The 26616-nt window shown below is 49.6% G+C and overlaps 1 protein-coding gene across 12 annotated transcripts in view; it reads right to left on the bottom strand.

Annotated features, from left to right (window-relative positions):
• SGIP1 (SH3GL interacting endocytic adaptor 1) overlaps nt 1-26616 on the bottom strand; it is a 51970-nt gene that overhangs the window by 9965 nt on the left and 15389 nt on the right. For 3 of the 12 annotated variants that reach the window (XM_039383019.1, XM_039383024.1, XM_039383018.1), the window contains 15 exons: nt 25569-25593; nt 22748-22804; nt 22237-22291; nt 21150-21325; nt 17958-17969; nt 17318-17329; nt 16409-16433; nt 15973-16024; nt 14580-14665; nt 13110-13211; nt 11771-11845; nt 9488-9931; nt 6453-6574; nt 5469-5595; nt 2009-2068 (listed from right to left, as the gene is read on the bottom strand). In XM_039383019.1, the coding sequence (XP_039238953.1) occupies nt 2009-2068; nt 5469-5595; nt 6453-6574; nt 9488-9931; nt 11771-11845; nt 13110-13211; nt 14580-14665; nt 15973-16024; nt 16409-16433; nt 17318-17329; nt 17958-17969; nt 21150-21325; nt 22237-22291; nt 22748-22804; nt 25569-25593 (1430 nt within the window). Of the gene's footprint in view, nt 1-2008; nt 2069-2855; nt 2916-5468; nt 5596-6452; nt 6575-9487; nt 9932-11770; nt 11846-13109; nt 13212-14579; nt 14666-15972; nt 16025-16408; nt 16434-17317; nt 17330-17957; nt 17970-21149; nt 21326-22236; nt 22292-22747; nt 22805-25568; nt 25594-26616 lie in introns of all 12 variants that reach the window. The other 9 variants (XM_039383026.1, XM_039383020.1, XM_027719049.2 and 6 more) reach the window with 9 other exon arrangements.

The following is a 26616-nucleotide window of genomic DNA, read 5'->3' as shown; positions in this document are numbered from 1 at the left end:
TAATTTTTAGAAACTTTTCATTTGGGCAAATGACCTGACAATAATGGAGAAAAAAACCCAAATCCATTTTATGGCTCTTTGAATCCAGCCATAAGCAGCAAACTAGGTTCATTTGCCTTATTTTTCCCTATGCAAAAGCGGAAAATACAGCTGTGGAATAAGGAGACATGAGTGACAATCCTGGCCAATCCTGGCCAGGAGAGCATCACCAAATCTTTTCACACACAAATAAACTACCCCATGTTCAGCAAATACACAGATCTTGTCACAAAAACCCCTCAAAATTCAGAAAGAAACTATTATTACTCTTCTGGCCTTCCATGTCCTGAGAGTTTCAGGTGCCAAACACAAAAGGTCTCCTCTCACTTCCCTGCAGATGAGCATTGAAGTTCAGGGTTTTTTTTAAAAGTTGGACATAGATATTTAGAAATAAATCAGGAAATACAGTGTGTGAAAGTGAGATAACTCCTTTCTGGAACATGACCTGAGCCCAGAGGCAGTGCCATACTCCTGCAGGCCTGCTGCTGTGCTGGCATTCCAGGACAAACCCACTCCCTTCTCCACACCATTCACACTGCTAGAACCAAGTCAAAGAATTCCAATAACTTCAATACTCAAAACCACAAGAAAACCCCCAAGAGGTGGATGTGCTCGCAGGGCTGGTGCTGGACTGAGCGAGGGGAGGAGGAAGCACAGAGCAGGGGGATGCACAGTGCTGGAATACTTGTGCTGAGGGATAACATTGTCCCTGCTGTCCTCAGCTCTTTCTGGAGCTCTGGACAGGCAGGTGGCACCTGGGAAACCCAGGAAGGGTTTTTTGCAGGGAACAGCAAAATGGCAATGAGCACCAGGAAGAAGCAGCTCCCCCTGGATCTAAGCTGGGAGCTGCTGTTGGAGTTAGGACCATCAAAGCAGGGACTGTTGGAGCAGGGACCTTGGGCCAAGAAAAAGGGAGGAAAGGAAGGAACCAACTCCCTGGTCAATGCCACCTCAATTCCTGCCTTCTGCTGCTGCTACTCCATCACTCTCACCAGGATGGGCTTTGCTCTATGATTCCAAGCCCATTCTCAGTGGCCTGGCAGTACCCATCCCAGGCCACTTGGCATTTTTCTGGGATGGACACACTTTGGGACTCACATGTGGAAACAGTGCTCTGGCACGTCCTGTGCCAACAGCATCCTCCAGCTCACCCCAGCCCTGCCTGCAAGCACTACAACAGCTCCAAACTGCTTGCTTGGCGATTAAAAGCACCTATTCCTGCTGCAAGCAAACCTCCTGCTTTTATTTCTGTTTTTAAAAAGCAAAATGTGAGATGAGGCTTCCCCAAAGCCTTGGCGCTCTCGGAGTGGGACTGGCTGCCCAGCCACCTACAGCTCTGCCCTACCTGGGAGTTGATGCTGCTTGGAGAACAAACAACAAGTTTTTCCCCTCCCTGCATCCTTCTCACCTACGGGGGACCCCAGAAGCCCCAAGACCTTCAAGCAGCCACCCCAGCAGCACAACCTGCTGGTGTTTCAGCTCCCAACCCTTCACTGCCAAAAAACCTGGTGGGAGATGGGGAGGAGGCCCCAGCTTGGCAGAGAACCCATCATCCTTTGGATGTTAATTAACAGCACGTGGCCCAGCCCACTCAGGGTAACGAGCAGCTCGTCAGGGAGAGTAGAGAGAAGCTCTGGTTGACAGAGTCAAGTTCCTTGGCAGTGCAAGCGGTTCCGCTCTCTGGTTTTCACCGCAGCCTCCGTACGGGAATATTCAGAATGTTCTTTTTGGTCTTGCTTGGTTTGGGTTGGATTTTTTTAGAAAATAAATAAACGAGGAAAGAGATCACGGGGACAAATGGCACAAATCAAATCAAAATTGTTCTGGTTGAACTTGCGATGTCATCTAAGTAGCCATAGCATTTTGCATGGAAAGTCGGACTGGATGGAGCCTTGGGAGGGAACCCCGGGAGTGAGAGAGCGAGAGCAGGGGGAGCGAGTCGTTACAGGGTATGCTATGCACTACTTACCTTCGAAAGTCAAATAAAACTTTCCTCTGTCAAACCAAACGAGGGAAGGCTGTTCATTCTCTGTATGGCCAGGAGTTGAAGCGGGATGGGACAGGTTAAGGAGAGGGAGAGAGAAGGACACAGTGTGAGTCACAGAGCAGGTCATTTATCTCACTACGGGGAGGGGGCGAGGCGCTGCAAGCCGTTCACGTGCAGGGACAGGGGCTTTAAACTCGGGCGTTGGCTTGGGAGACAGAAAGCAGAAAGCAAAGCTATGGAAGCCCAGATGGAAGAGTCCTTTTGCTTGGTAAGGAGTTTTGAGAGGTTTTCTCTTTTTTTGGCTACAGTAGAAGAGGCTTGTCGGCTCATGCACTCCATCAGCATGTTCTAACTGCGCTGATCTGGGCAAACATGCCGTGTCCTCCTCGCCTCCGACGTCGTCTCCGCCAGCATTCCCGGTGGGATGCTGCTCCACATGCCACACCAGTGTGCACAATCAGTGACAGTGAAATGGAGTGTTCTCTGTTGCATTTCAGGACATTACACTTGCAGATAACCAGACACACGCACACAGAGCAGCAGCTGCCTAGCTGGAATCTTCCTTTTCCCATCACAACCACCAGCTCCCTGCTCTCACACCGCCTCAAAAGCCACGTTGGACTCCAGGTACTGCTGAAATAACTCGGGGTGTGTGGGGGGAAACAGCTTTTGGAGCTGTTAAATTAAGCTCTTTGAATTCAGGAGGTGACAACCTTCCACCTCAAAGTCCTTTTGGTCACTGAGAAACTGTCATGCAAGGTGATGCGAGCGGTGGGTGTCGCCCGCTCCAAAGGCGGATTGTCTGGAAAGCTCCCTGCCAGTACAGTACCTGCCGGCATTTCACTGCGCCTTTCAAACGCGGGCAGTTTGTCAATAAAAGCATCATCCTCTGATAACACAAGCAGAAGAAACGCAAAGGAAAGAAAAAAAAACAAACACAAAGAATGAGAACACGGATCCCAACTGAAACCAAGCAGCTCGTTGTATCAATGGAGAGACAGAGAGGTGATATAACGAGAGAAATGAGGGAAGGGGCACTGACACCGGAGCAACAGCTTCTTTCTTTGCCCGAAATTATTCAGACTGACATGCAACCACGGGAAAAGCACACCAGAGCAGCACGGACAACATGGAAATGGAGCAACCCTTCACATGCTCTTGGACAAACTCCATCAGACTTTGCCACAGGAAACAGAAGACGGGAAGAGTGTCGGAGATAGACCCTGTAGTAAGCACAGGGCTGCAGGCAGCCCCAGCTGGGTTGGGTTGTCCCAGCCCCCCAGGACCCACAGTGGTCCTTGACCTGCCCATCCCTGCACACCTTCCACTTCAGCTTTTCCTCTTTCCACAAAAATCCCCAGGAATCAGAAGTGCTCCCTCCTTCACTATGGATTTTCATGGATGCTCATCCAGCACCAATGCCCACCCTCGCCTTGGTGGGGACAAGGAGATGCTTGGACTTTCCCTGAATGGGTCCCAAACCCCATCTGCTCCTGCCTTACCCCAACCAGTTTTTCCCAAGCCAAATCCTGGCAATGTGGCATCCACTGCTTGATTTATGTTGGATATTAGGTAAAGATTCTTTACCTGGAGGGTGGTCGGGCACTGAACAGGCTCCCGAGGGCAGTGGTCACAGCACCAAGGCTGCCAGAGCTCAAGAGGTGTTTGGAAAATACTATGAGGCACATGGTGGGAATGTTGGGGTGTCCTGTGCAGGGCCAGGAGTTGGACTCAATGATCCTGATGGGTCCCTTCCAACTCAAGATATTCCAGAATTCTATGATTTAGTCTGTATGGAGCTGGAAGTACAACAGCTGCAATCTGGGGTGCTCCTCCTGGCTGCCCCATTTGGAGTTCCCAAGTCCAGGGGTGACCCCAGAGCCCTGATTTCAGCTGTCTTGCAAGGAAAATCCCCCATGGAGAGGGTGGGAGATGCTAGTGCCACCGGGCACAGCTTCTCATCCCCCCAGCAATGTCATGCCCACTGCTCAGCATCGGTAGGTCATTAAAAACATCAAGCAGCAGTTTTTGTTCATGGAAAACATACGCGTCAGAGAGAAAAAAATAAATTTATATGACAGCCTGAGGGACCTGCTCAGCTGACAGGACCAGCATGCATCCTCCACACATGTCCCCTTTCCCACCCTCCTGCAGCCCCCACAACCATCCCTGTCCTCCGCCTGGCTGGTCCCCCCACCAAAACCGTAGTCCCAGGTGCCCCGTGGCCACTGTGCCGGCAGGCACTGTGCCAATCCCACTGGCATCGTGGGGGACAGCGGGCACGAACAGGACCAACACACTGGGAATGCTCAGGGCTGGCTGCCCCTTTCTCCAGGTGTTTTTTTTTTCCAGCAACACGCTGTGACAGTGACCAACAGCCGGCGAACAAGTACAAGCACCTACGACACCTTGAGAGTGAAGCAAACAACAGGATGGAGACGCAGGTTGGAGACTCCAGCAAACCCACAGGGAGGGCTCGGTGCCACTGGCACCGCGGGGACAGCGCCTGGCACACGGCTCAGGACACCCAGCACCTTCCAGCCATCACACGTGGTGATGCCACCACTTGTGAGGTGACAGCTGGTGACAAATGCCACAGCCAGGCCAGCGGCTAAGTACACACCAACCAGCCAGGCTGGGTTTTTGGAGGGTTGGAAAGAAAAGAAAAAGAAGGAAGGAGATCCTGGAGAAGATGGAGCTGCAGGAAGCGAGGAACAGTAGAGCTGGCAGCCAGGTGGGATGGCAGTGATGGCAGAAGACGGAGTGCCAGCAACCGGGATGGAAGGGAGGTGGGGACAGAGGGAATGGAGGAGGGAGGCACAGGGGGACCCAGTGCCTGGAGCCTGGGAGCTGCCAGCCAGACTTTATTCCCATTGCTTGTCTCAGGCACCCGGGGGGTTTGGCAAACCCCATGTTTTTCAGGACATTCCTCCAAAAGAAAACTGCAGTACTTTATTCTGCCTTAGGATGTGCCAAGCTAAATGGTTTGGAAGAGTGTTTTCCAAGATCCCATTTCCCACTACCACTTTAAAGGAAAGTGCAAAATTAAGACATTCAAAAAGATTTAAAATTGTTTCCCAGATCCCAAGGTCTGGCTTCCAGCCCCCCTCCCGGCACAAGCATCTCCTTCAAAAAAACCTTATTTTGCTTAAATTTACAGACCATAACCGTATTTTATGATATATTTCCCTTGGTGATAACCTTGACTTCCATCAAACATCCATTTTCCACAACATTTGGAGCTGCCCCAAAGCTTGCCTGACAGCATCACCCTCCTGATGCATCATGCCCTCTCAAATCCCTTTTTGCACTTAAAAAACCTGATGAAAAGTAATTAATGTGAACCCAAAGAATAATCTAGCAAATCAAAAGGCTTCAAGAATCGTTTAAGGACATTTAGAGGTAGGAAAGGTGAAAGAACAGCAGAGCTGTATGTTTTTACCAACGGTGGGAGTGGTGGCTGCACTCAAGGAATTGGTGGAAGATATGGAAGAAGTACTTTCAGCACGGGCTAAAGGTGCTATCGGAGGAGGACTGGATGAGTGGATAGGAGGGCTAAAAGGCCTGGACTGTAGAAAAACATAAAATAACACAAGGTTAAAGAAAACACAGACACGTTTGCATCAAACAAACAAGCTTTTCCCTGAAGCCGTGAACCTCAGGAACTCCAGCCAGCTGCTCTGCTGGCATCCCTGAGGAGTAAAGGGAATGACTTTAGTTCTTTTAGAGCTAAGACCTGGAAAAATGAGAGGTGATTCCCACCATCACATGGGCCTGGGTGTTTGAAGTTCCCATCCACGCTGAGGATGGGACCTCCAGAGGCCGCTGGATGGATGGAATGCACTTAGCATTGGGAAGGGAGCGGTGCCATCTGGTGCCATCTCACCAGGGAGCAGCTTATCAGGTCCTTATGGGTCCTTTAGGGACGATTTTTTTATTCAAATCTTGAATCCAAAAACTCTCCCAACCTACCTGAAGCAGCCTGGAGTGGCAGGACAGAATGTCACAGCCCAGATGGCACGGTGGTGAACACCCCACCTAAGATTGCTGGGCAGTCCCACCAAAGATTGCCGCATCCCCCTGAGCCAGCTACCGTTCCCAGGACAGCTGGATCCACACTGCTTTACCCCCAAACCCTTCCCACTCCTGCCCCACCCATTCTCTGCCTTTTGTCATGACTGCAGACCATGGTTTCCCTGCGCTTGGCATTACCAGGCTGGGCAACCTGATAACCACGTGCATGATAACCAGATACGTAATATGGACAACCAGAAGCAGTTACAGCCCTTCCCAGGTGAAACCTACCTCAGCGGACAAATCCTAGAAAACCCCAACCTGCCCTGGCAGCCCCCGCCAGTCACTTGTTCCGTTATCCATGTCAGGACTGAGAATGCCACCCACCACCCCCCGCTCCCTCCCAACGTACCACGTCAGCGACGGGGGGCTTGCCGGGGGGCAGCTTGGGCCGGGAGGGGGGCCGGGGGGGCGGTGGCGGAGGGGTGCCACAGGTGGCCAGTGGCGTTCCAGGGCGAGCCGGCGACGAGGAACCTGCAACAAACGGGAGCCGTGAGCACCGCACACACAGTGACCCCAGCGCTCCCCACCCCAGATCCTCCACTCACCCAGGGGTGCCCATGCACACCCCACACAGCTCCCCGTGACCACAGCCCCACACCAGGGCACAGAGCATTCCAGGACTGCTGATGCTGAAGAATTTCTCACAAGGGCTGCCCAATATCCTGCTCCCTCAGCCAGGGAGCTTTAGGCAAAATTGTTATCAGAGGAGACTTATGGCTTTCCCAAAAAACAGATGTAGGCAGGAGGAATATGGTGCTGAAGCCCTGCAGCAGCTGGTACTGGTGCCACAGCTCTAGGGTTGGCACAACTGGTGGAAAGGACAGGTAGTAGGGGCAAAGCCTTGTCCCAGCAAGAGGGGAGAGGGCAGAACAGAAAGGTTATGAGTTTTGCTGGGAGTGTAACATCTCCCAACCCTCTGGAAGAGTCTTGCAGAACAAGTGGTGTTGATCTCAGGGTTCACATGGTCCCCAGCGGTTGCTGTCCTGCTGTGTAGGGGAAGTTTTGTAATCAGATGGAAATTTTGACCAATGCTTTACAGAATATCCAGGAGACTTTTGCTCCATGCACAGAAATTCCTTCCTGAAGAAGTTCAGCAATAACTGGTGTTGTACAGAGCAGTCAGAGACGGCACCATGACATGAGGGGCACAAGGAGCGGGAGGAAATTCAGACCCCATTCCCAGGACAACTGACACGGCATTTGCCACTAGTCTCCATGGAGTTCAGCAGCTCCATGTTTGGCTCAGACTGATGATAAGACAAGGACTTTGGCTTTATTTTTCCGACTTACAAGAGAATAATTTCCTACATTTTTTGGGTGATAGTTCAGATTAAGGAAAGACCAAAGCTAGATCTATAGAAATGAGACCAGGAAGTAAAGGAGAGCAGGCTAAGCCAAGAGAGGGGCTTGTTTAAACGGAGTAAATTCCAGTCATTCTTTGGTACAACTTCAAAGTACAAGCCATTTTTAATTAAAAGCCTAATTTGGGAATCAGAGTCTGAATTTTTCCTTACTTATCCCAATAAAAGCCTGATAAAATAGGAATTATTCAGGGAAAGTAGCCTTGCGGCACTGAATGAGTGTGGCAGGATGGAGCCTTCAAGGGAGCGTTCTGTGACCGCCAGGTAGCCAAAGACCTGCCAGACATTGGCTTCCATCCCAGAATAGGTATTTCCTGCCACAAGAAACTGTGGCAGTGTGTGGAAATAAGCACGAGATTGGAAGCCTGCTGGGATGCTGGGCTTGATACAACTTGGTCTGGTGGAAGGTGTCCCTGCCCATGGCAAGGAGTTGGAATGAGATGAGCTTTGAGATCCCTTCCAACCCAAATCATTCCATGATGAGTCTACACCCATCCCCAGCCCTGATTCAGCGACACCCACAAGCCCAGGCTCCCATGGGATGTGAAGGCAGGAGGGCATCCTGGGATGGCTCTGCTCTACAGCATCCAAAAACTGGACAGGCCCAGGACCAAATGCAGCACCAGGGGCCTTGGAAAGGTGGAGAGGAGTGTGAGGGATGCTGGATCCATCTGCCAGGGGATGCAGCTTTCGGAATATTTGCACAATTTTTCTGTGGGTATGTTAACACCTTGCATTTTCCAGCTTGCTGCACTGGGGAAGGCCGAGGTCACAGTGGGATGTAAAGCAGTCCAGACTGAGACAGGAGGCAATTCCTGAAGAAGAGACATGGATCTTCTTGGAAACAACAGCTCCTCCATTCATCCCTACATGGGGAGCCCTGGCATGTCCCCATCCTGTGGCTCTTCACTCCCACAAGGAGCTACTCAGTTGGCATGAGGTTGGAGAGCATGGTGGAAGAATCTTGCTGTTTCCTGCTGCCAAACTCCAGAAGTCCCAGCTCCAACCACTGCCACTAGCAGCCCCCACATGGATTCCCACCCTCCCAGCACAGAAAAGCCACCATCACTGAAGCAAAGCCACACTTGCAGCACCAGCCTCACATGGTGGGACACCCGCAGCAGCCCCTCCACACCCCTTCCATGGAGGTGACAACCCAGAGGAATGACACTTCTTCCAAGCTTCCATGAGGCTGGTGTCACATGTTGGGGGACAGGTCTGGGGGCTGCACACCCAACACACCCCTCACCTCCCCCACCTGGGTGGAGGTTCTTCAGGGCCCTGAAGGGGTAATTCCCTCAAAAATAACTTCTGGTGGATGCAGGATGGCAGCACAGGTGTCCAGTAAGTACCCTTGGGGGTCAGCCCCTAAAACAACAGGCTCAGGTTGCACCCCTTCAAACACTCTCAGAAAGTGTGTGTAAGTTGACTTGCACCAAGCTCATTTGCCCTAATGGGCACTGACATTTATAATTAATAATAATAATTTATAATTAAGCAGGCAGCCAGCACATGCCAGACAGACCAATCAGGTTCTGCCCTGGGAGAGGCTCACCCTGGAAGACATTTCTCCTGGCTCTTCACACTCAGAGCCAAAAAGGACCAAGCACTGTCCAGATCTGTGCTACCTCTGAGCTGGGTGGGTGACAGTGTGTGGTGACCTGTCTGCAACAGATTTAAAGGACCCTGGAGCTGAGGCTTGCTCAGATTATTTGCCTGAAATGTTTCTGACTATGTTTACTCAAACCTACTGAGGACAGAGCTGCAGCAATGGCAACCCCATCCCAAATTCTGTGCACGGCAGAGGTGGGAAGGGCGGCTCTCGGGAACTTTGGGGAAAGATCATCAGCCCCATCCCACCACGAGACACGCAGCGAGGAGCAGGGGGAGGACACAGGAGGCGGAGGGCAGACGACGGACGTGGAAGCACGAGACGGGCCCGGGCGCAGGCACAGCCAGGCGGGAGGGGACGCCGGAGGCGCTCAGGGCCCCCCCGAAGCACAGCCACGGCCGCGGGACGTACCGCTGGTGCTGCCCGTGCTGGCGCCCGGTCCGGGGGACGAGACCACCGTGCGGTAGGTGGGCGGCGGAGGGGGCGGCGGGGTCGCTCTCTGTCCCGGCCCAAAATCTTTGGGAGAGGCCACCGGCTCCACGTTCTCATCCTTCAGGTGCTCAGAAACCTTCTTGTGAACCTCCTCCAGGTGCAGCGGCGAGGGCAGCGGGCGGGAGGGCTCCGCCGCGGGAGCATTGGCTGGACCGGCCGCTGCCGCCGGCGGGGATCCCGCTTTTTCCCGGGGCGTCAACTCTGGAGCCGCGTTTTCCGGGGATTGATCAGAAAAATTGACCCACTTGTCTTCTGCGTTTGCAGCAGCAGATTTGGGGGACGGCACAGGGCCAAAAATGCTGTCCAAGTCATTGATGGACGGGAGTTTGTCCCTTTTGGGCTCTGCTGCTGCCTGGTCCCCTCCTGTGGTCAGAGGAGGTTATTTTACACTTGGCATTAAGCGAGGGCTGCACTACTCTCTACGGGCTCTGTGCCAGCTACTTCTAGAGGAGATGCTCTAAAAACATGGTCTCTTATAAGCTGCTGGGGAATATAATTCATGTGCAACAAAGTTCTACATCAGGCCATGTGCAACATATAATGAACCACACTGGGTCGAAAGGCTGGATGAGTAAACATGCACCATGAGCCAAGCCCTGCTCCTCCATCACTCACATCCAACAGTACTATATCATCCCAAAAGTTACAGCCTTTACAGGTCCTCTAACTGACAGCATGTCCTTACCAGCACTCTGGATTATCAGCAGATATTAAACTTATGCACTCAGCGCTCTGGCACACCCCACACTATATATATATATTTATAAACACACACGTATAAATATATATACTTGAACATGCTGGTTTGCAGCACAGGATGCAGACAGGGTGAATGTTCTTTAGTCACAAGCAGCAGCAGATCAGGGGATTTCAGAGCTCTGCTCACTAACCAAGCCACCACACACCAACATTGCCATCTGACTCCATGACCAACACAGAGATGATCCATCAGCCAAACGTTACATATCCAGGGAAGGGAGATCCTAAAACTAACGTGCCCTCTGGGCTCCTTGTGTCAGCATCACCCCACCTCTGCTCCCGTGTTTGGGGGAGCCATCTGCTGTTCTACATTTGGGATAAAATAGAATTTTTCTCAAACAAACAATGTAGACCTCAGCCTCTTGCTTTACATGATGCACAAGGCAGAGCCCAGCAAATGGCCCGACACACATGGCTGGGCTTGACATTTGCTCCTGTGGATGAATCAATGTATGGAGATGGACACTCTGCCAGCCTGGCTGCTCCAATAAATAGGAAAAAATCAAGATATGGGAGCATGAATGAGATGTTGATGGATAGAGCAGTGAGGTCAGAGCAGGGGATTTCTTCATGGAAAGGTAATTTCATCTCAAGGTGCTCTGTCTGTCCCCATGCAGTTCCCTATCCAAAGGCCAGGCACTGTATCCCCTCCTCAAATCCTGCTGCTCCATCAGACGGCACCCTGCCAGCACCATGAATTATATACTTATAAGCACTTTATGTTCTCTGGCTGCAACCAATCCCTTTCCCTCCCTGTCCTCAGGTTGTCCTTGATTCCCAGCACCATTCCATTCTCTCTTCTCTAGCCCAGGCTGTGAGACCAGGAGGGGCTTTTCCCACATTTCCTGGCAGCAGTAGGAATCTGAGGGACAGGGAGTGCAGGAGCAGCTCCCTGACACAGGCAGACACTGCCCTGTTACTCCATAAGCACGGACCATTCAGGACTGCTTCAGGTGGTAACAGGGTTCTATATATTCCCAATTTTGAGCAGGAGATTAAGGCTTATGCTGCATTGCATTTCCAGAGTGACTGACCCCAAAGTCAGGGAGAGTGGAGAAAACATTAATTTCAGCAGGATGACACAAACCTGGGGGCCAAGGGCATCTTTGTGCTGCTTCTACAGCATCACCCCAACTGCAGCATCCACAAAGCTGTGGCTGCCCCATCTCTGGAAGTGTTCAAGGCCAGGTTGGACAGGGCTTGGAGCAACCTGCTCTAGTGGAAGGTATCCCTGCCCATGGCAGGGGCTGGAACAAGATGAACTTTAAGGTCCCTTCCAACCTAAATCAGTCTGGAATTCTACAAGCGCAAAGGGAAGAGGATGCACAAGGACCAAATCTGTGTCCCAAACACAGCCATGGGGAACCACCCCCCACCCAGCACCACCCCTGGAGGCTCTAGATCAGTCTCCCAGGCTGTGCCCTGGCACACACTGAATTTTACCTATTCCCACAGGCAGGGGGGAGCCGGTGCGTGGCGGCGTGGCCGGGATGTTCTTCGGTGGGAGCGGTGGAGGAGCTGCAAGAGAGCAGAGAGGGGAATAAATTCAGTTACAATGTCTTAGGAAACACAGTTTTACTGGGAATGGGGGACATGACAGTGATGATGTTACTCCAAGCCCCGTCCAACCTGGCCTTGGACAATTCCAGGGATGGTGCAGCCACAGCTTCTCTGGGCAACCTGTGCCAGGGCCTCACCACACTCAGAGGGAACAATATCTTCCCGATATCCCATCTATCTCTGCCCTCTGTCAGTGTAATGCCATTTTGACTGGGGTGGATGAATTTTATTTCCCCCATTTTTAATTTTCAGACTGTACTCACACATTTTAAACTCCTGAATTACCATTTTAATTAAACCTGTAGCCTCTGAGGCACAGATCTGCCTCTGTGTTTCTCATGTGCCCATCCCACATGGAGCCAGGATGCACACAGGGGAACAGGAACACTGTGGCTAATTAACAGTGGCTAATAGACCAGTACTGCTTTACAGAGGCATTTTTGCCAAGCAGATGCAAATCAGATCCAAGGCCAAACCTCCTGGAGGAGCAGCCCGTGAGGTACTGTGGTTTTCATCATCAGTGTCCCAGTCCCCTTGGAAGGTGGAGATGTGCCCAGAAGTTGCCTTGACCTTGGCACATCAGCACCAGGGCCAGGGGTGGGTTTGGCATGAAATCCATTGGGCTCATGGCTAGTGAGGCGGGAAGAGTAGGAAAAGGAGGAAAAAATGACCTTGCAGCTTGGGAGGAGGAAAAGCTGCAGTTCCCCAGTTGCCTCAGGCAATGGGGAAAGCTGCAATAAAAATCAGGGATTTGGAGTTGTGCTGATCTTCCATATGTTAACCCAGACAAAAAAAACGGTGTTTCCAACCTCTCCAGCCAGATCATTAACATGCATGATCTGGTATTCCTGGCCTCTGAAGGCAGCGTGGCTTTTACAACAGCTTCCAAGCACGACATTTGTCCTGGCTGGAGAGGTTTCACCTTGGAAATCCAGCTCTTGTGGCAGCGGTACATATCCTAAGGGAGGACGTGCATAACCTCTCACACCCCAAGTACCGTCCACCCTTCTTTCCCATCCCAAGTACCGTCCATCCCATCCCTCACCCAATCCCATTCCTTCTTCCATCCTGCAGTACTGCAGCTCAAGTCAAGCCAGGGGGAAAAAAACCTCTCAAACATAAAACGTTGTGGAATCGCACAGTCTAGATGAGGAAAAGTCAAATATTTGTCCTGATTTCTGTATATATTATTTTTTGATTGACAACCTGCACAGTCACTTACTTCCAGTTGGAAAAGGTCTTGGAAGTTTTGGGGACTCTACACTTGTGTTGATGGGCTGGACTGAACCCCAGATCTCAGGCTGATCTAGAGCAGCTGAAAAATCAAAAATAAATAAATAAACCTTTTAAAGCAATGAGAAAACTAACCATCTTCTTCTGAACACCAAAACACCTTCATCTGAGGCTTGGGAAAAGAGGAACCAAACGGTGACACAAATCTCTCATTAATTAAAGACAGGGGGTTCTATAATGGTGAATAATTAAAAGCTTGCCTGATTTTGAAACAGGACATGCAATTAGTTTGACACTCATGCTGCTTGACAAACAAAACAATGCCATTGATGGATTTAGAGGCTTATTACATGGAGGGAAACATTGTATTAATTGCAAAAATTGTCTGATATTTTAGGATATGCAAAAAAACCCATCGAGTATTAAAATGAAAAGATACAAATATATTCACAGAGGTTGTAGGGAAAAAATTTTCTAAGTAAATTAAATTTATTGTACTTTTTGGAGGGGTTGTGTGCAGAGAACTGCAAGCAAACATAGCTTTGATTAAAAGAATTAACTGGAGTCATAAATGACAAGACATAACGAGGCTACAAGGGCAGTGGCCATTCCCTGGGAGCAGAGTCTGCCGGCTCTGGGAGGAGATCTCTCTGGGAACAATCTGCTCCACAGGGTGAATGGGGTTGTTCTTTGAGGAAAACAAGCCTTGCAAGATCACTGCACTTTGGGAAAGCTGGGAAAAATCAAGCCTGGGGAGGAGCAAAGTGTCTCTGCCAAGCAAACACTGGTTTTGGGGAAAAAATGACATTATTGAGATAGTATCTTCCTGAGAATGGAGGCACTGTCCAACAGCTCCATCCAGCATCCTGCTATTTCATTGAAGGCAGATCTGAGGTGTTGGGGTGGTGTTAAACTCCTTCCCACACTCTGGGGAGCATCGAGGGGCTTGGTATAACCATGGTTTGATTTGAGAGTCAGTAATTTTGATATTCATTAGCTGTTCCCTGTCAGGATCTGTCCCAGACCACATAATTAACTAATTGACTTAAACACTTGCTCTGTTTCCATCTAACCCATATTAACCCCAGACTGGGAACCCTGTCACCTGCCCTTCGCCTTCAGCTTTAGCTTTGTCTTTTTCCTTCTTTAAGAGAAGGGTTAGGAACCTGATCAGGGAATTGCTTAGGTTGGAAAAGCTCTCTAAGAACATCAAGTCCAATCCAGCATGTTCCCAAGTGCCACATCCACATGGCTTTTAAATCCCTCCACCACTGCCCTGGGCAGCTGTGCCAGGGCTGGACATCGAGAAATTTTCCCCAATATCAAACCTAAACTTCCTTGGGCACAACTTGAGATTATTTCCTCTTGTCATATCACTGCCCTGCTTGCTGGCAGAGTTGGATGCTGCCAGCTGTCCCCAAGGCACTGCCAGAAGATGCCACCCATGTCCCCAGCCCACCGTCCAGCTTCTGCTCCTCGAACGCCGACTCCAAGGGGGGCCCGAAGAGTGGAGCCAGTGCAGCAGGATCCTCCCCTGTTTTCTTGCTGCAGGATGAGACAAGCACAGAGGAGCCATGAGGATCAGGTTTGTGCTCAAACCAAGAGTTTGAAGCAAATACGAATATTTTCAGGGAGTGTTTACATTTCAGACTAACAAGGACCTGGGCAAACACGGGGGTTTGGGCAGTGAAAAGGGAAGGACAGTGGTAGCACTGGCTATAGCACTGTGATGCCAACCCTGTAGTGCCAGAGCAGCTGCTGGGACAGTTCAAGTTGGTTCAAAATTAGTCAAAACTGCATGGAAAAGGATTAATAAAAATAGTCAAGGTCTGGACCACGCTCTGGTCCAACACACCTTGAGTCGAGCCCTGCAGCTACCTGGGGCACATTCACAGTAACACTTGGCTTTACTCCATATAAACTTGTGTGTTTGCTTTTCTAAATCAATATATCCCCCCAGCACAACGTTTGTCAGCTCTCCCTATTGATCAGGCTCAAGGTGGCTTCCAGGAGTGGATGTCCTTGCTGCTCTTGTAGGAGTACAAGGATGGACACTGTGCATCTGAAACTGGGGGTGCCGCTACTATCACAGCCTCTCAATTCTGCCAGAATCACAGACTGGTTTGGGTTTGGAGGACCTTAAAGCCCATCCCATTCCACCCCCTGCCATGGGCAGGGACACCACTAGAACAGGTTGCTCCAAGCCCCATCCAACCCAGCTTTGGACACCTCCAGGGATGAGGCAGCCACAGCTTCTCTGGGCAACCTGTGCCAGGGTCTCACCACAGGGAAGAATTCCTTCCAATATCCCATCTAACACTGCCCTCTGGCAGTGTGAAGCCATTCCCCCTTGTCCTGTCATTCCTTGTCAAAGTCCCTCTCCAGCTCTCCTGGAGCCTCTGTAGGCACTGGAAGGGGCTTTAAGGTCTCTCGGAAGCCTTATCTTCTCCAGAATCCAACAAAGAGCCCATGGACCCAAATCTCCCTATGCCTGCTGCATCCTGCATTTTCTCAGTGTATTTAAAGCCAAACACAAGATGTTCAGCTGTCTCAGGAGCCTAAAAGGTTATACAAGTGATGTTGCTGCAGTGGTGCCTTTGATGAGCCAAACTGGAGCAGCTCAGCTCACTGATGGGTTGGTAACAGTTGTAGGGTAGCAAATACTCAGTGAATTTGCTCTTTATTCTGAGTTTGCCCTACCTTGATGTAGATGATAAAGGATCAAAACCTGGAGAACACATTCAGCCAAGTCTAAATGTTCACCTGCCCATGGAATGCTCAAAACCCACATTGGGATGATGTGCCTGGACATGGATGCGTTGGATAATCCCACTGAGGGGCTCTGTACTGACCTGGCAGGGTCTGGTGTTGGTGTGGAGCGCCGGGGCCGCGTGATCTCCTCACCTGTGGCACAGGACAGACAGCACAGGGTGAGAGTCATTCCCTGCCCACTCCTCCCAGATCCTGTGCTGGCAGGAGGGCTCACACCCAGTGTGCCACCAGCATGGCACACATCCCACCCCAGCAAAGAATCTGCTTTTTAATTTAGATTTATTTCTGTAGAGCACTGAACTAGGGAGCTGCACTGCTATAGCACACTATACTCCCTGTAGTACACTCCAGGTACCCCAAGAATGTCCCACATGGCATTTTAAGGCAAACTTTTGGGTGTCATCATTTCTGCCAGGACCACTTTAAAGCAAACCTTCCCCACTCCCTTCCCCCCCCGACCCCAAACACCTCCACCAACTGCGCTGACTGTTTTTCCAGGCTGCAGAAGATACTTACTGGATAAATTCCTTTTAATTGTCCCCTGGAAACAGAAACACAGAGGTAAGTGGAATGCACAGGGACATAGGCACATGCCAATTGTCACCCAGGAGCAAAACAGCCCAGCAGACATGGCAGGAATTGTCTAAAGTGACATTTACTGTATGTGGCTGAAATACAGAGAGCAGACAACCCTGCCAGGAGGTTTCTGACCCACTTGAAGCCATCATTGGCAGCTCTGCTTTTGAAGACATCCCAGCTACCAGTGCCTTGGGGTGGGGGGGGTCAGTTACACCCTCACCCCATTAATAATGGCATAAGCCCCAAATCCTTATGTTTGATGGCTGCAAATCAATCTAATAATGTATTTTAGTAAATTTAAGTCCTTGCTCTTGCATCACACACACCTCCCCACACACAATAATTTAGGTTAGAAAAGCCATGTAACGTCATCGAGTCCAACCATCTCCCAGCGCTGCCAAGGGCACCACTGACCCATGACCCCAAATGCCACATCCACACACCTTTTCAATCCCTCCAGGGATGGGGACCCCACCACTGGCCTTGGGAAGCTTGTTCCAAAGCCAAATCCCCCCCAGTCAGAGGAATTGGAGCTGTGCAGCAGAGAGAGGAGCAGGAGCCCCACAAGAGGGGGTCAGTGGGGACATCCTGGGACCACAAGCAGGATCTCCAGGAGGCTGCAAGGATGCAGGATGAGCCTTGGAGAACACCTATCACTGAGGGTCCCTTTGCATTATCAACGAGAGGCAATCCCCTTGATCCCACCATCACCTGGAGTCACACAGCAGGGTGGGTAGTGGCACTGGCACCCAGTCCCCATTCCCTATTCCCATCAAGCACTGACTTAGCTCCCTGCAGCACTCCCATTCCCAGTAGAGGAGGAAGGGGAAAGGAGTGGGTCCTTACCGGGCTGCGCCGCTGCGGTCAGCGAGAAGGAAGAGAGAAGAGACACCTGGTCAGAGAGTGACAGGTCAGCACCCCAAGTCCCCCCAGAGCCCATCATACCCCTCTGTCACTGCTGCACCAGGTGGGCTTCTCCTCCACACAGCCTCCACCACTGGAGCACAACACCCCGTGGATCACCCGGTCACCCAGAGGTAACCCAAACCCTGGAAACTGGGGGAATTCCCCCATTTTGGGCTCGGAACAGTTGGCAGCTCAGTCCTCTTGGGGAAACCAACTCCTCTGCACACAGGAACCACAGAAGCGATGGATCACAGATGGGTTTTCTGCCTTCTCATACCTTTGGATGTGCCACAATCCACAGATAAGAGTGCCCTTATGCATCTTGTCCAAACACCTTTCACCCAAACTACACCCCCAGACTGAACACTCAAAGCAAAGACAGCTTAGCTCTATTTTTAAATGCTCTATTTTTAAATGTTCTAAGTCAACAATAAAGGAAATGAAACATCATTCTAGAAGGGCAGGATTTGTTATTTACATTTTCCATTTCAGCTCTAGAGATGTGCAGAACAGGCACTGTGTGACCAGAGGATACAAGGCTGGGTTAAAGTATTAGGGAGATAAAAATTGTGTTTCTTACCGGACTTTTCCTCTAAAAGAATGCAGAAAGAGAAAAAAAAAACAAAAACGAGAATATAAGATATTTTCTCAAAAGGGTAACAGAGAAATTAAGGATTTGTATTATGACCAAAGCATCAGGTTAAAGACATGGCAAAGCAGAGGGTCACGAGTGCACCAGCCAGGCTGTCACCCGTCCAGCTGGGAGACTGGACAGAAGGAGAGCATATGGAAATATAAAACTTTTGTCTGAGCCATCTTATAGAAGCAATTCACTTGTTTTATCATTAACAGGCCCCACTGGCTATAGGCAACAGCCATTCCCAGCCTACTTCCTTCCTTGGAAGGGTCCGTGTGGGAGAAAAGTCAAAGGGGCAGAAACGTTGTTTTTAAGTGCTTAAGTTTAAGGCTGTTACTCATCATTTTAAGCCAGTCACTGTTTTTCCCACAAAGTCCTTGTTCCTGGGTCTGAGTCTTCATGGAGCCAAGAGCAAAGCCAGCAGGAGCAGAGGTGCAGGTGGGAGGTCTGAAGCATCTGGGCTGTGCTGGCAGGGCACATGGCACAAGCAGGTTATGCCACCAGCACCTGTGATCTTTTGCACCAGAAATGGACCTTGAGCTGTTGGGCTTCAAACAGAGGGAGCATCTGACACCAGTTTACACCAGCATCTCCAGTTTTCTTCTTGTTTCTAAGTTTTAAAGCGCAAGAATTCACATCCCAAAGGCATGGGGAGGACAGTGACTACAGACACAGGCTGCCCAGAGAAGCTGTGGCTGCCCCACCCCTGGAAGTGTCCAAGGCCAGGTTGGACGGGGCTTAGAGCAACCTGGGATAGTGGAAGGTGTCCCTGCCCATGGCAGGGGCTGGAATGAGATGAGCTTTAAGGTCTCTTCCAACCCAACCAGCCAGATTCCACAGTCTACCATCCCACTGCTCTATTCCAGGAGGATGCAATGCCAGAGCAGGGCTTTGCAGTTGGTTTTGGAGGGAAGACAAGGCCAGGACAAGGACCTGACAGGCAAGCATGGAACTCCTGTGGATGCAAAACTCCTTCAGCTAGCTTCTGCCTGGGGCAGTGGTGCTTTCCTGGGCAGTGAGGGCAGTGCCATGTGCCAGGATCCGGAGAGCAGGAGTGCCTGGCAGCGACACTGCTCACTCCCCATCTGCACACCTTGGCTCCCTACACTGGATTTTGGATCCCCACATGGGTGAGCAGCATGGATCCTTCTGTCCAGCCTGGCACAGGGCTTTTCCCTGAGCACGTCTGCACTGCTTTACAGGGAAGAACAGGCTCCAGCCCAAGGCCGAGCTCTGCCAGGGACAAGGATTATCCCAAGGCACAACACAGTGTCCTAACCCAGCACCCAAAGCCTTTGGACCACATCACACAGGCATCCTCCTCCCCAGGGGCTAAACCCTTCTTAAATTATGGCAAAATCCCTCCACCTCAGCAGGAAAAACACCATGGAAAAGAGGAGACAAAAATCCTATTTAGCAAAATTCACATTCTGTGGGAATTTGGTTTTCCTGGAGAAAGTGAAGGGCAGAAGAGATGCTGATCACAACAGCCTAATCCTCATATATCAGTGCAAAACTCTTCAAGTATTTAATCAATGAGAATTAAAACCACCAAGAATCTTTGCACTGCCAGAACCTTTGTGTGGCCACCCAAATTTTTCTCAATAAATCTTTCAATCCCAGAATAGTTTGGGTTGGGAGGGACCTTAAAGCTCATCTTGTTCCCACCCCACTGCCACGGGTAGGGACACTTTCCCAACCTGCAGCATCCCTGCAAGGGATGCAGAAATCTAAGCAACAAACAGACTCGGCCCCTTAAATAAATTCTCAGTGCCTTCCTTATCCAATTTTTAAAATATTGCACTTTTTCCTCTCTCCTCCCAATGTCACCTACATTATATACACACACATGTGCAACAAAATGCTGAGGTCATCAACTCTGCAAAGCCAGAATTTGCTTGGTTTCACAATAAATTAGTCCTATATTTAGTATAATTATCTTGCAATCATTATTTGCCTATTTGGCAAATAATTGCCAGTCTCAGACTCTCCCATTTTGCTGCATTTGCTGCTTTATTATTATTATTTTAATTGTTGGGTTTGGGGTTGTTTCCCCCCCCTTTTTTTTTGTGCTTCTCAAAGCATCCAACTGCAATTTCTAACCCTTGAATGCCAACAGACAGAAAAGGAAGAAGAAATAAAATACACTGATTTTCTTTCATCTTTGCTTCGGGTTTGAGATTCATTCACACTTCAGATACAGGTTATTTATAAATCATGGGAAGCATCATCTGGAAAGACATTAAAGCCCACACTGAAAACCACTGAAAGACCAAAACCCAATCTTTTCATGGCTGAACAGATTGAGGTGAGACAACAGAAATCTTAACAAGCCTTAGGAAAAGCAGAGAGTGATGGTATTTATACCAGGAGGGACTAAGAAGAGATGATCTTTCCTTCCAGGAACTAGGATTCACCCCCAGGATGAGAAATGTTCCTCTAACATCCTATGGCAGTGTGAAAACCCCCAGATACTTTCCTTGTCCTGGGAATCAGGACAAGACCCTTCTGTTTTATCTTCTGAATGATGATTACATTAAAAAATGAGGGAAAAGGGAAAAAAAGGAATAACATATCCTGATCTCAGTTGTCCATCCTAAACCTCCCCTGACTCAGCTCCAGTCATTCCCTTGGGTTTATGGTTTATATGTAACACTTCATTTATAGTTTATATTCATTTATAGCATAGTATCAACCCAAAATATGATGTGAAGCCACAATAGCATGATACGATATATACAGTTCATGTTCATTTATAGTTTATATGTAGCACTTTTAGGCATTTCCAAAGGCACTAGTAAGACTACAGTACAATGTCATTTTTCCTTCCCTCCTCCATAATTTAGCTGAGAAATTTTTGTGACAGACCTCATCAACTACCTGCTAAGCCAACACCCAAATCAAGGCCTGAGACCTAATCAAAAAATCCGAAACTCTTCTGCCTTAGTGGCTGCAGCTCAAGCAGCCAGAATTCCTACAAAAGTGCCCTCTCACCCAGGCAGAGAAGAGGCTCCACCTCAACATTTCATGGAGCATCAGCATGGAAAGCAGAGCTTCCCACGTGCTTGGGATGATTCCCTGTGGAACACCACTGCTCTTGGAATTGCAGGAGAGAGGGAAACACACAGGACTCACCACAGGGGATGGAGAAAGTGCAATGTTGCCTATGGAGGCCTTCAGCTCATCCACAGTGGCCGCGCTCCTCAGGACATCCTTGGCCTGCAGGGGCTTGATCTTGATGTTGAACTTCTTGTGTGCCTCCTCTTCCTCCTCGGATTCACTTGAAGAGTAGAAGTGCTTTCCTTTGGTAGGTAGAGCACAGTTAAAGAAAGATTCCTTCTGCTTCCCGGGCACTCCAAGGCTGAAGCCTCCCTGGAGAGCAGGATTCAGGTGTTCCCCAAATGCTTATCCCAAATGCCCAAGGGCAGGAGTGAATCCTCCTGCTGTGCCTGTCACTGCTGTGATCTTTCACTGCTTCATCCATGTGTGGGCAGAGGACATGGGAGTGGTGTTCACAGGGGTAATTCCATCCCTGGTTTAGTCCAACAGGGGTTTGTATCCACATCTGGATTTCACAGAATTGTTCAGGTTGGAAAATCCCTCTAAGATCACCAAGTCCAACCCTCCCCAGCACTGCCAAGGCCACCACTGACCCATGTCCCCAAGTGCCACATCCACATGGCATCTAAATCACTCCACCACTGGCCTGGGCAACTGTGCCAGGGCTGGACAGCCCTTTCCAGGAAGAAATTTTCCCAATATCCAACCTGAACCTCCTTGGGTACAACTTGAAGCCGTTTCCTTTTGTGCTGTCCCTTGTTCTCTGGGAGCAGAGCCTGACCCCCACCTGGCTCCACTCTGCTGTCAGGGAGTTGCAGAGAGCCAGAAGGTCCCCCTTGAGCCTCCTTTTCTCCAGGCTAATGGTGGACATGGTGGTTTCCAGGGGGCATCCCACTGGGATGCTCCTACATTCCTCATGCTTCCTCACTCCACATCAGTGGAGCAAAGGCAATTAAAATCACCTTCTGTTCTAATGCTTCAGGTAATTCCCTCTGGAATTAAGTTTTAACCGTGGAATGATAGCTCAAAATGAAAATAAAAATTAGGAAATAAATTATGATAAATAATAAAAATGAAATAAAGATAGCCAGTGGCCTGACTGTGAACCCCAGCTCATCTTACAATTTGTAACCCAAGAGACAAAGCCAACAATAAAGGATATAGCCTGGTTCCTCAGGTCGGATGCTGTATCCCTCCTCATCAAGCTCAGGTGAGTTCTGAGTAGGAACATAGAATTAGGAATATTAATTCTGTTCCTGGAAAGCTAGAGCAGCTCTTTCCTCCTGTGGCAAGTGATGTCCATCAAAACTCAAGCCCCTGGGGCTACACAGAGCAAAGGCAACCTGTGCTGTGGCACAGCCTTCAAAGTTCACAATTAATTTTGCAGTGCTCAATTTTTGCAGGAAAGCATTTTTAATTCTTGGTTGTAAACCAAGGTTTTCTTTGGATAAAGTACAACATCCTGTTGGCCAGGACAGAGCTCTCCAGAGCCACCTCATTTCTGGGCAGTTTTATACAACCTGATTGACTTGCAGATATGAAATGGAAATCTGGACACAACTGACACCCAGACATCACCCAAAAAGCCCAAAATCAGGGTGTGGGAACAGCCTGAGTTCCCCACAAGGATCTGTACATGTGCTGGATGACGGGAAGCTCTGCGGGACACTTACGTATCTGTCCCAGTCAATCTCCGCGTAAAATCCATTCGGGGCTCCATTTGTCTTCTTCTGCAACACATTGGAAAAGAAAATTTCCATGTTTTAAATGAAGGAAACAAGAAGACATCATATCTTGTAATTGTGCCTTGGCATGGCTGGGATGCCACTGTGGAACTTCCACACGTGCACATCAGTGAGATACATCACCATTCCCCGTTTCTGGAAGGTCTCCCATACCAGAGAGATGAAAGAGTGTTTTTGGAACATCATTAGCTGAAAATACAACATTTCTTAAGGAAAAGCACCAAATGACACCATTTCTCCATGTGCTGGGATGTTCCAGCCCATGGGGAGAGCTGGTGGCAGTGGAGGCTCCCGATGCCCGTCAGGCAAGAGGTAACATCACAACTTATCAGGAGACAAACACCTCCCCCACAAAGGATTCAGATTCTGTTACCCAACATGCCAGGATTTATGGCCCCAGCCCACAGTGATGCCAGGATGGAGCAGTTACAGGTGTCTGGGATGATGTGTTAGTGCATGTCATGACACACCAACAAACACAGAGGTTATTGCTGCTTTGGATCAAGGGAATCTGGTTTGGAAGGAGGCTTTGGGCACCCATCACCTGGGGGACTCTTTGCTGGTCTGCTCTGGGCACCCAGAACCCACCAGCTCCCACTGGCCACCACAGCCAATGAACAGCCATGTCAGTGGGGACCCACCTTAGGTTGGGCTCAATTTTGGACACCTAAATTGGATAATCCGGTTCCCTTGAGCTGCCAGAGGGAGCATCCTCACCCCAGCACCCTGCCAAGGGTGTGACACAATGCACTGGCCTGGGGCTGGACCCAGCACCCTCACCCTCCATATCTTACCCATCAGACCTCAAGATGCTGCCCAAGGATGGAGCAGCTTCCTGAGAGGCTCAAGGATGAAGAAACATCCTCTGGATGCTGTTCTGTGGGACTTCTGGATGCTGTTCCTTGGCACTCCTGCTTTTCCCCCATCCGTTTCCATTTAACCCCATTTCTACCAACTCACATACATCCTGGTTGAACCTAAAGAGTATTTTTCTGTATTCTGGATATCAAACCAAGAAGGACTCGCTGTTTTTAAGGACACTTTGGTAGCTGTGAACTGAGCTCTGCTTTCCTTACCGAGTTATTTCCTCCTTCCCGCGCACTCTCGGGTTTGCTATTGCAAGATGGATCACTGGGATGAGGGCTGGGCTGCTGCAAGGGATGGGGGGTGGCAGAAAAAGGGTTAAAAGTCTCTGCTCCTTGATTGTTGGTTTTTTAAATATACAAAAATAAACTACAAGGGACTAGCAAACACTGATTTATGAAGAAAGGAGGGCTCAGCTGTGGCTCCATCAGGATTAAGCACAGTTTTTACTGGGGGCTCTATTCAGCAGTTGGAGGATTTGCCTCTTGGCTACTCCAGTGGCTGCAAACATTATGGGGAGAACATGTTTTAGGAGGAAAAATTATATTCAGTGTCTTCATCTCCAATTCCTCTGCTTCAAATACATTCAGCAGCTTCATTATACCCCCCAAAAGTTGCATTTCTGCATCCTTCAGCTTGCTGGAGCACTGGAGACCCTGCCCTGCACCCCCTCAAACAAGCAGCCACTTGGAAAACATGAGTAGGAGCCCCATGAAGAGGGCACCTGAGCTCACCTGAAGTCCCTGCACCCCCATCTGGCAAGAAAAGCTGCCCAAGGCATTTCTGTGGCAGAGGGAACAGCTCTGGGCTGTTCTCCGCATGTTCACAGAGTCATTAAGGTTGGAAAAGCCCTCCAAGATTGAGTCCAACCTGTGCCCAATCCCCACCTTGTCACCCAGCCCAGAGCACTGAGTGCCACGTCCAGTCATTCCTTGGACACCTCCAGGGATGGATGAGTCCACCAGCTCCCTGGGCAGCCCCTTCCAGTGCCTGACCACCCTTTCCAGAAAGAAATTCCTCCTGATGTCCAACCTGAACCTCCCTGATACAGCTGAACCTGAACCTGTTAATGTTATTTATTCATTTACCACTGCTGAATAGAGCCTTGGTTAAAGTGTTGCCCGAGCTGCTGATTTTTTAATCTCTATTTCTAAACAAGTTTACAGACACAGGGCAAGCCTAAAGCCAAGGATTTGGGGTTAGATGGGGAAAAAAGTGATCCCTTGGAAGGAGCAGCTTGGTACCTTAACTTTCGTATGGCTTTGAAAAGACACCCCAGCACTGCTCTCCCTGCTGAGCCTCCCAAGGGGCTTGTTTTCAAGGTGAAATTTTAACATCATTTGTTTGAGAAATAAAGCCAGCACACTCCTAATCTGACTTATTGATATCAAATGGCTAAAGGAGACAGGGCCCGTCTACTACCCAGACCTAGCAGGGACATTTCTGCCTAACACAAGAAATAAAAGCAGCAATAATTAAAAAAACCTCAAGTATCTCCTTGTTTTCAGGTTAATATAGAAAATAAAAATAGATATTGGAAGCAGCTGCTCTGACAATTTCCCCTTAACTCCTCACACAGCAAATCTGACCCAAGCCAATTAGCAGGAGTGGAAACAAGGATGAGGAGCTGAGGGTTTTAGTAGGACACCTGGTCCCTCTGCCCCTGGTGCTCCTCAGGTCTCCCTGTATTGTTATTTTCTTTGTGTTAATTTTGCAGGAAACCTGGAATAGGTCATTGTTTCAAAGAGAGGTTCTTACTGAAATTTGTTTTCTATATTAAACAGAAATGAGGAGACTGTTCACAAAATGCTGATGGTGGCAGGTGGGGGAAGTGACATTTTAGGGGCCACAATAGGAGTGGGACTGGGGTCTGGGCAGTACTTACGATGCCATCCCTGTCTGGTGAACCCCTGCAAAGAGCAGAAAGAAACAGAGCTGTGTTAGTGCCCAAACCACACCAATGCTTAATTAACTTCTGGAAATGGTTTTCTTAATGAATCCACAGCAGCAACGGTTGTAATTATGAAATTATCAGCAAACCTGAATTAACTGTCCCACATGCTCCTTGTGAAACCCACCCAATGGTCTCAGAACCATTGTCCTCTCATTATCAGATGACAAATTTTATGTTTATTAGTGATAAAGTGTTCCTGCTGATGGTCTGTCCTGACCGAGGAGTTGGGCTGGCTCCTTGCACCCATCCCATGGTCACACCTCTGTTCCAGCTCTACATCCTTTTGCAGAAGACAAAAACCATTTCTACAGTAATTTCTAGAATTTTCTTCTGCCAGAAGGACAGTCACTTCTCTTTGGAATGGATTTGAAAACTGATGAGGCTCCTTAGGGATCCTAATCCCCAGCTGATTATGGGATTTGGGCTCGGTCACAGCAGCTCCACAGCCACATTTCAACACTGCCCAGGGGTGCCAAGTTATTTAGCACAGACAAATGTTTATGGAATCCAGACAGGCTTCTCCATCTCCCATGTGCTCCCGAGTCTTATTCATTGCAAATCTATGGGATTTGCCACCATTCCTGTCTGACTCAGGGCATCCTGGTTGGACTCCTCCAACTCAAACATATCTGCATCCCATCTCTCCAATCTTCTGCTTAATCTCTTTGCACGAAGGCCTTTGGAACTCTTTGGGAGAAGCAAAAATCTCTTCTGCGTCTGTGTTTCCTCCCAGTGTAGGGGATGACACCTGGTCATATCCTGGCTGGAATTGCTGTGGAGATTATCATTGCTCTTCAGGTGGAGGGAAGAGGTGGAAGGTCCTCACTACAGTGTTGCAGCCCCAGCAGATCCCACATCTCTCCAGGACCAGGCAGCACCTCCGGAGCCACCACCACCACAGTGCCCACCACCAGGACTGGGGGCCGTGGTGGCCTGGCCATGGCAGAGGGTGACGGGGGCCTGTCAGTGCCCACTACTC

The sequence above is a fragment of the Pipra filicauda genome, unplaced genomic scaffold, assembly GCF_003945595.2.
Source record: "Pipra filicauda isolate LSUMZ 115617 unplaced genomic scaffold, ASM394559v2 scaffold295_size919547_pilon, whole genome shotgun sequence".
Classification (NCBI taxonomy): domain Eukaryota; kingdom Metazoa; phylum Chordata; class Aves; order Passeriformes; family Pipridae; genus Pipra; species Pipra filicauda.
This window is presented reverse-complemented; position numbering and strand designations above follow the sequence as displayed.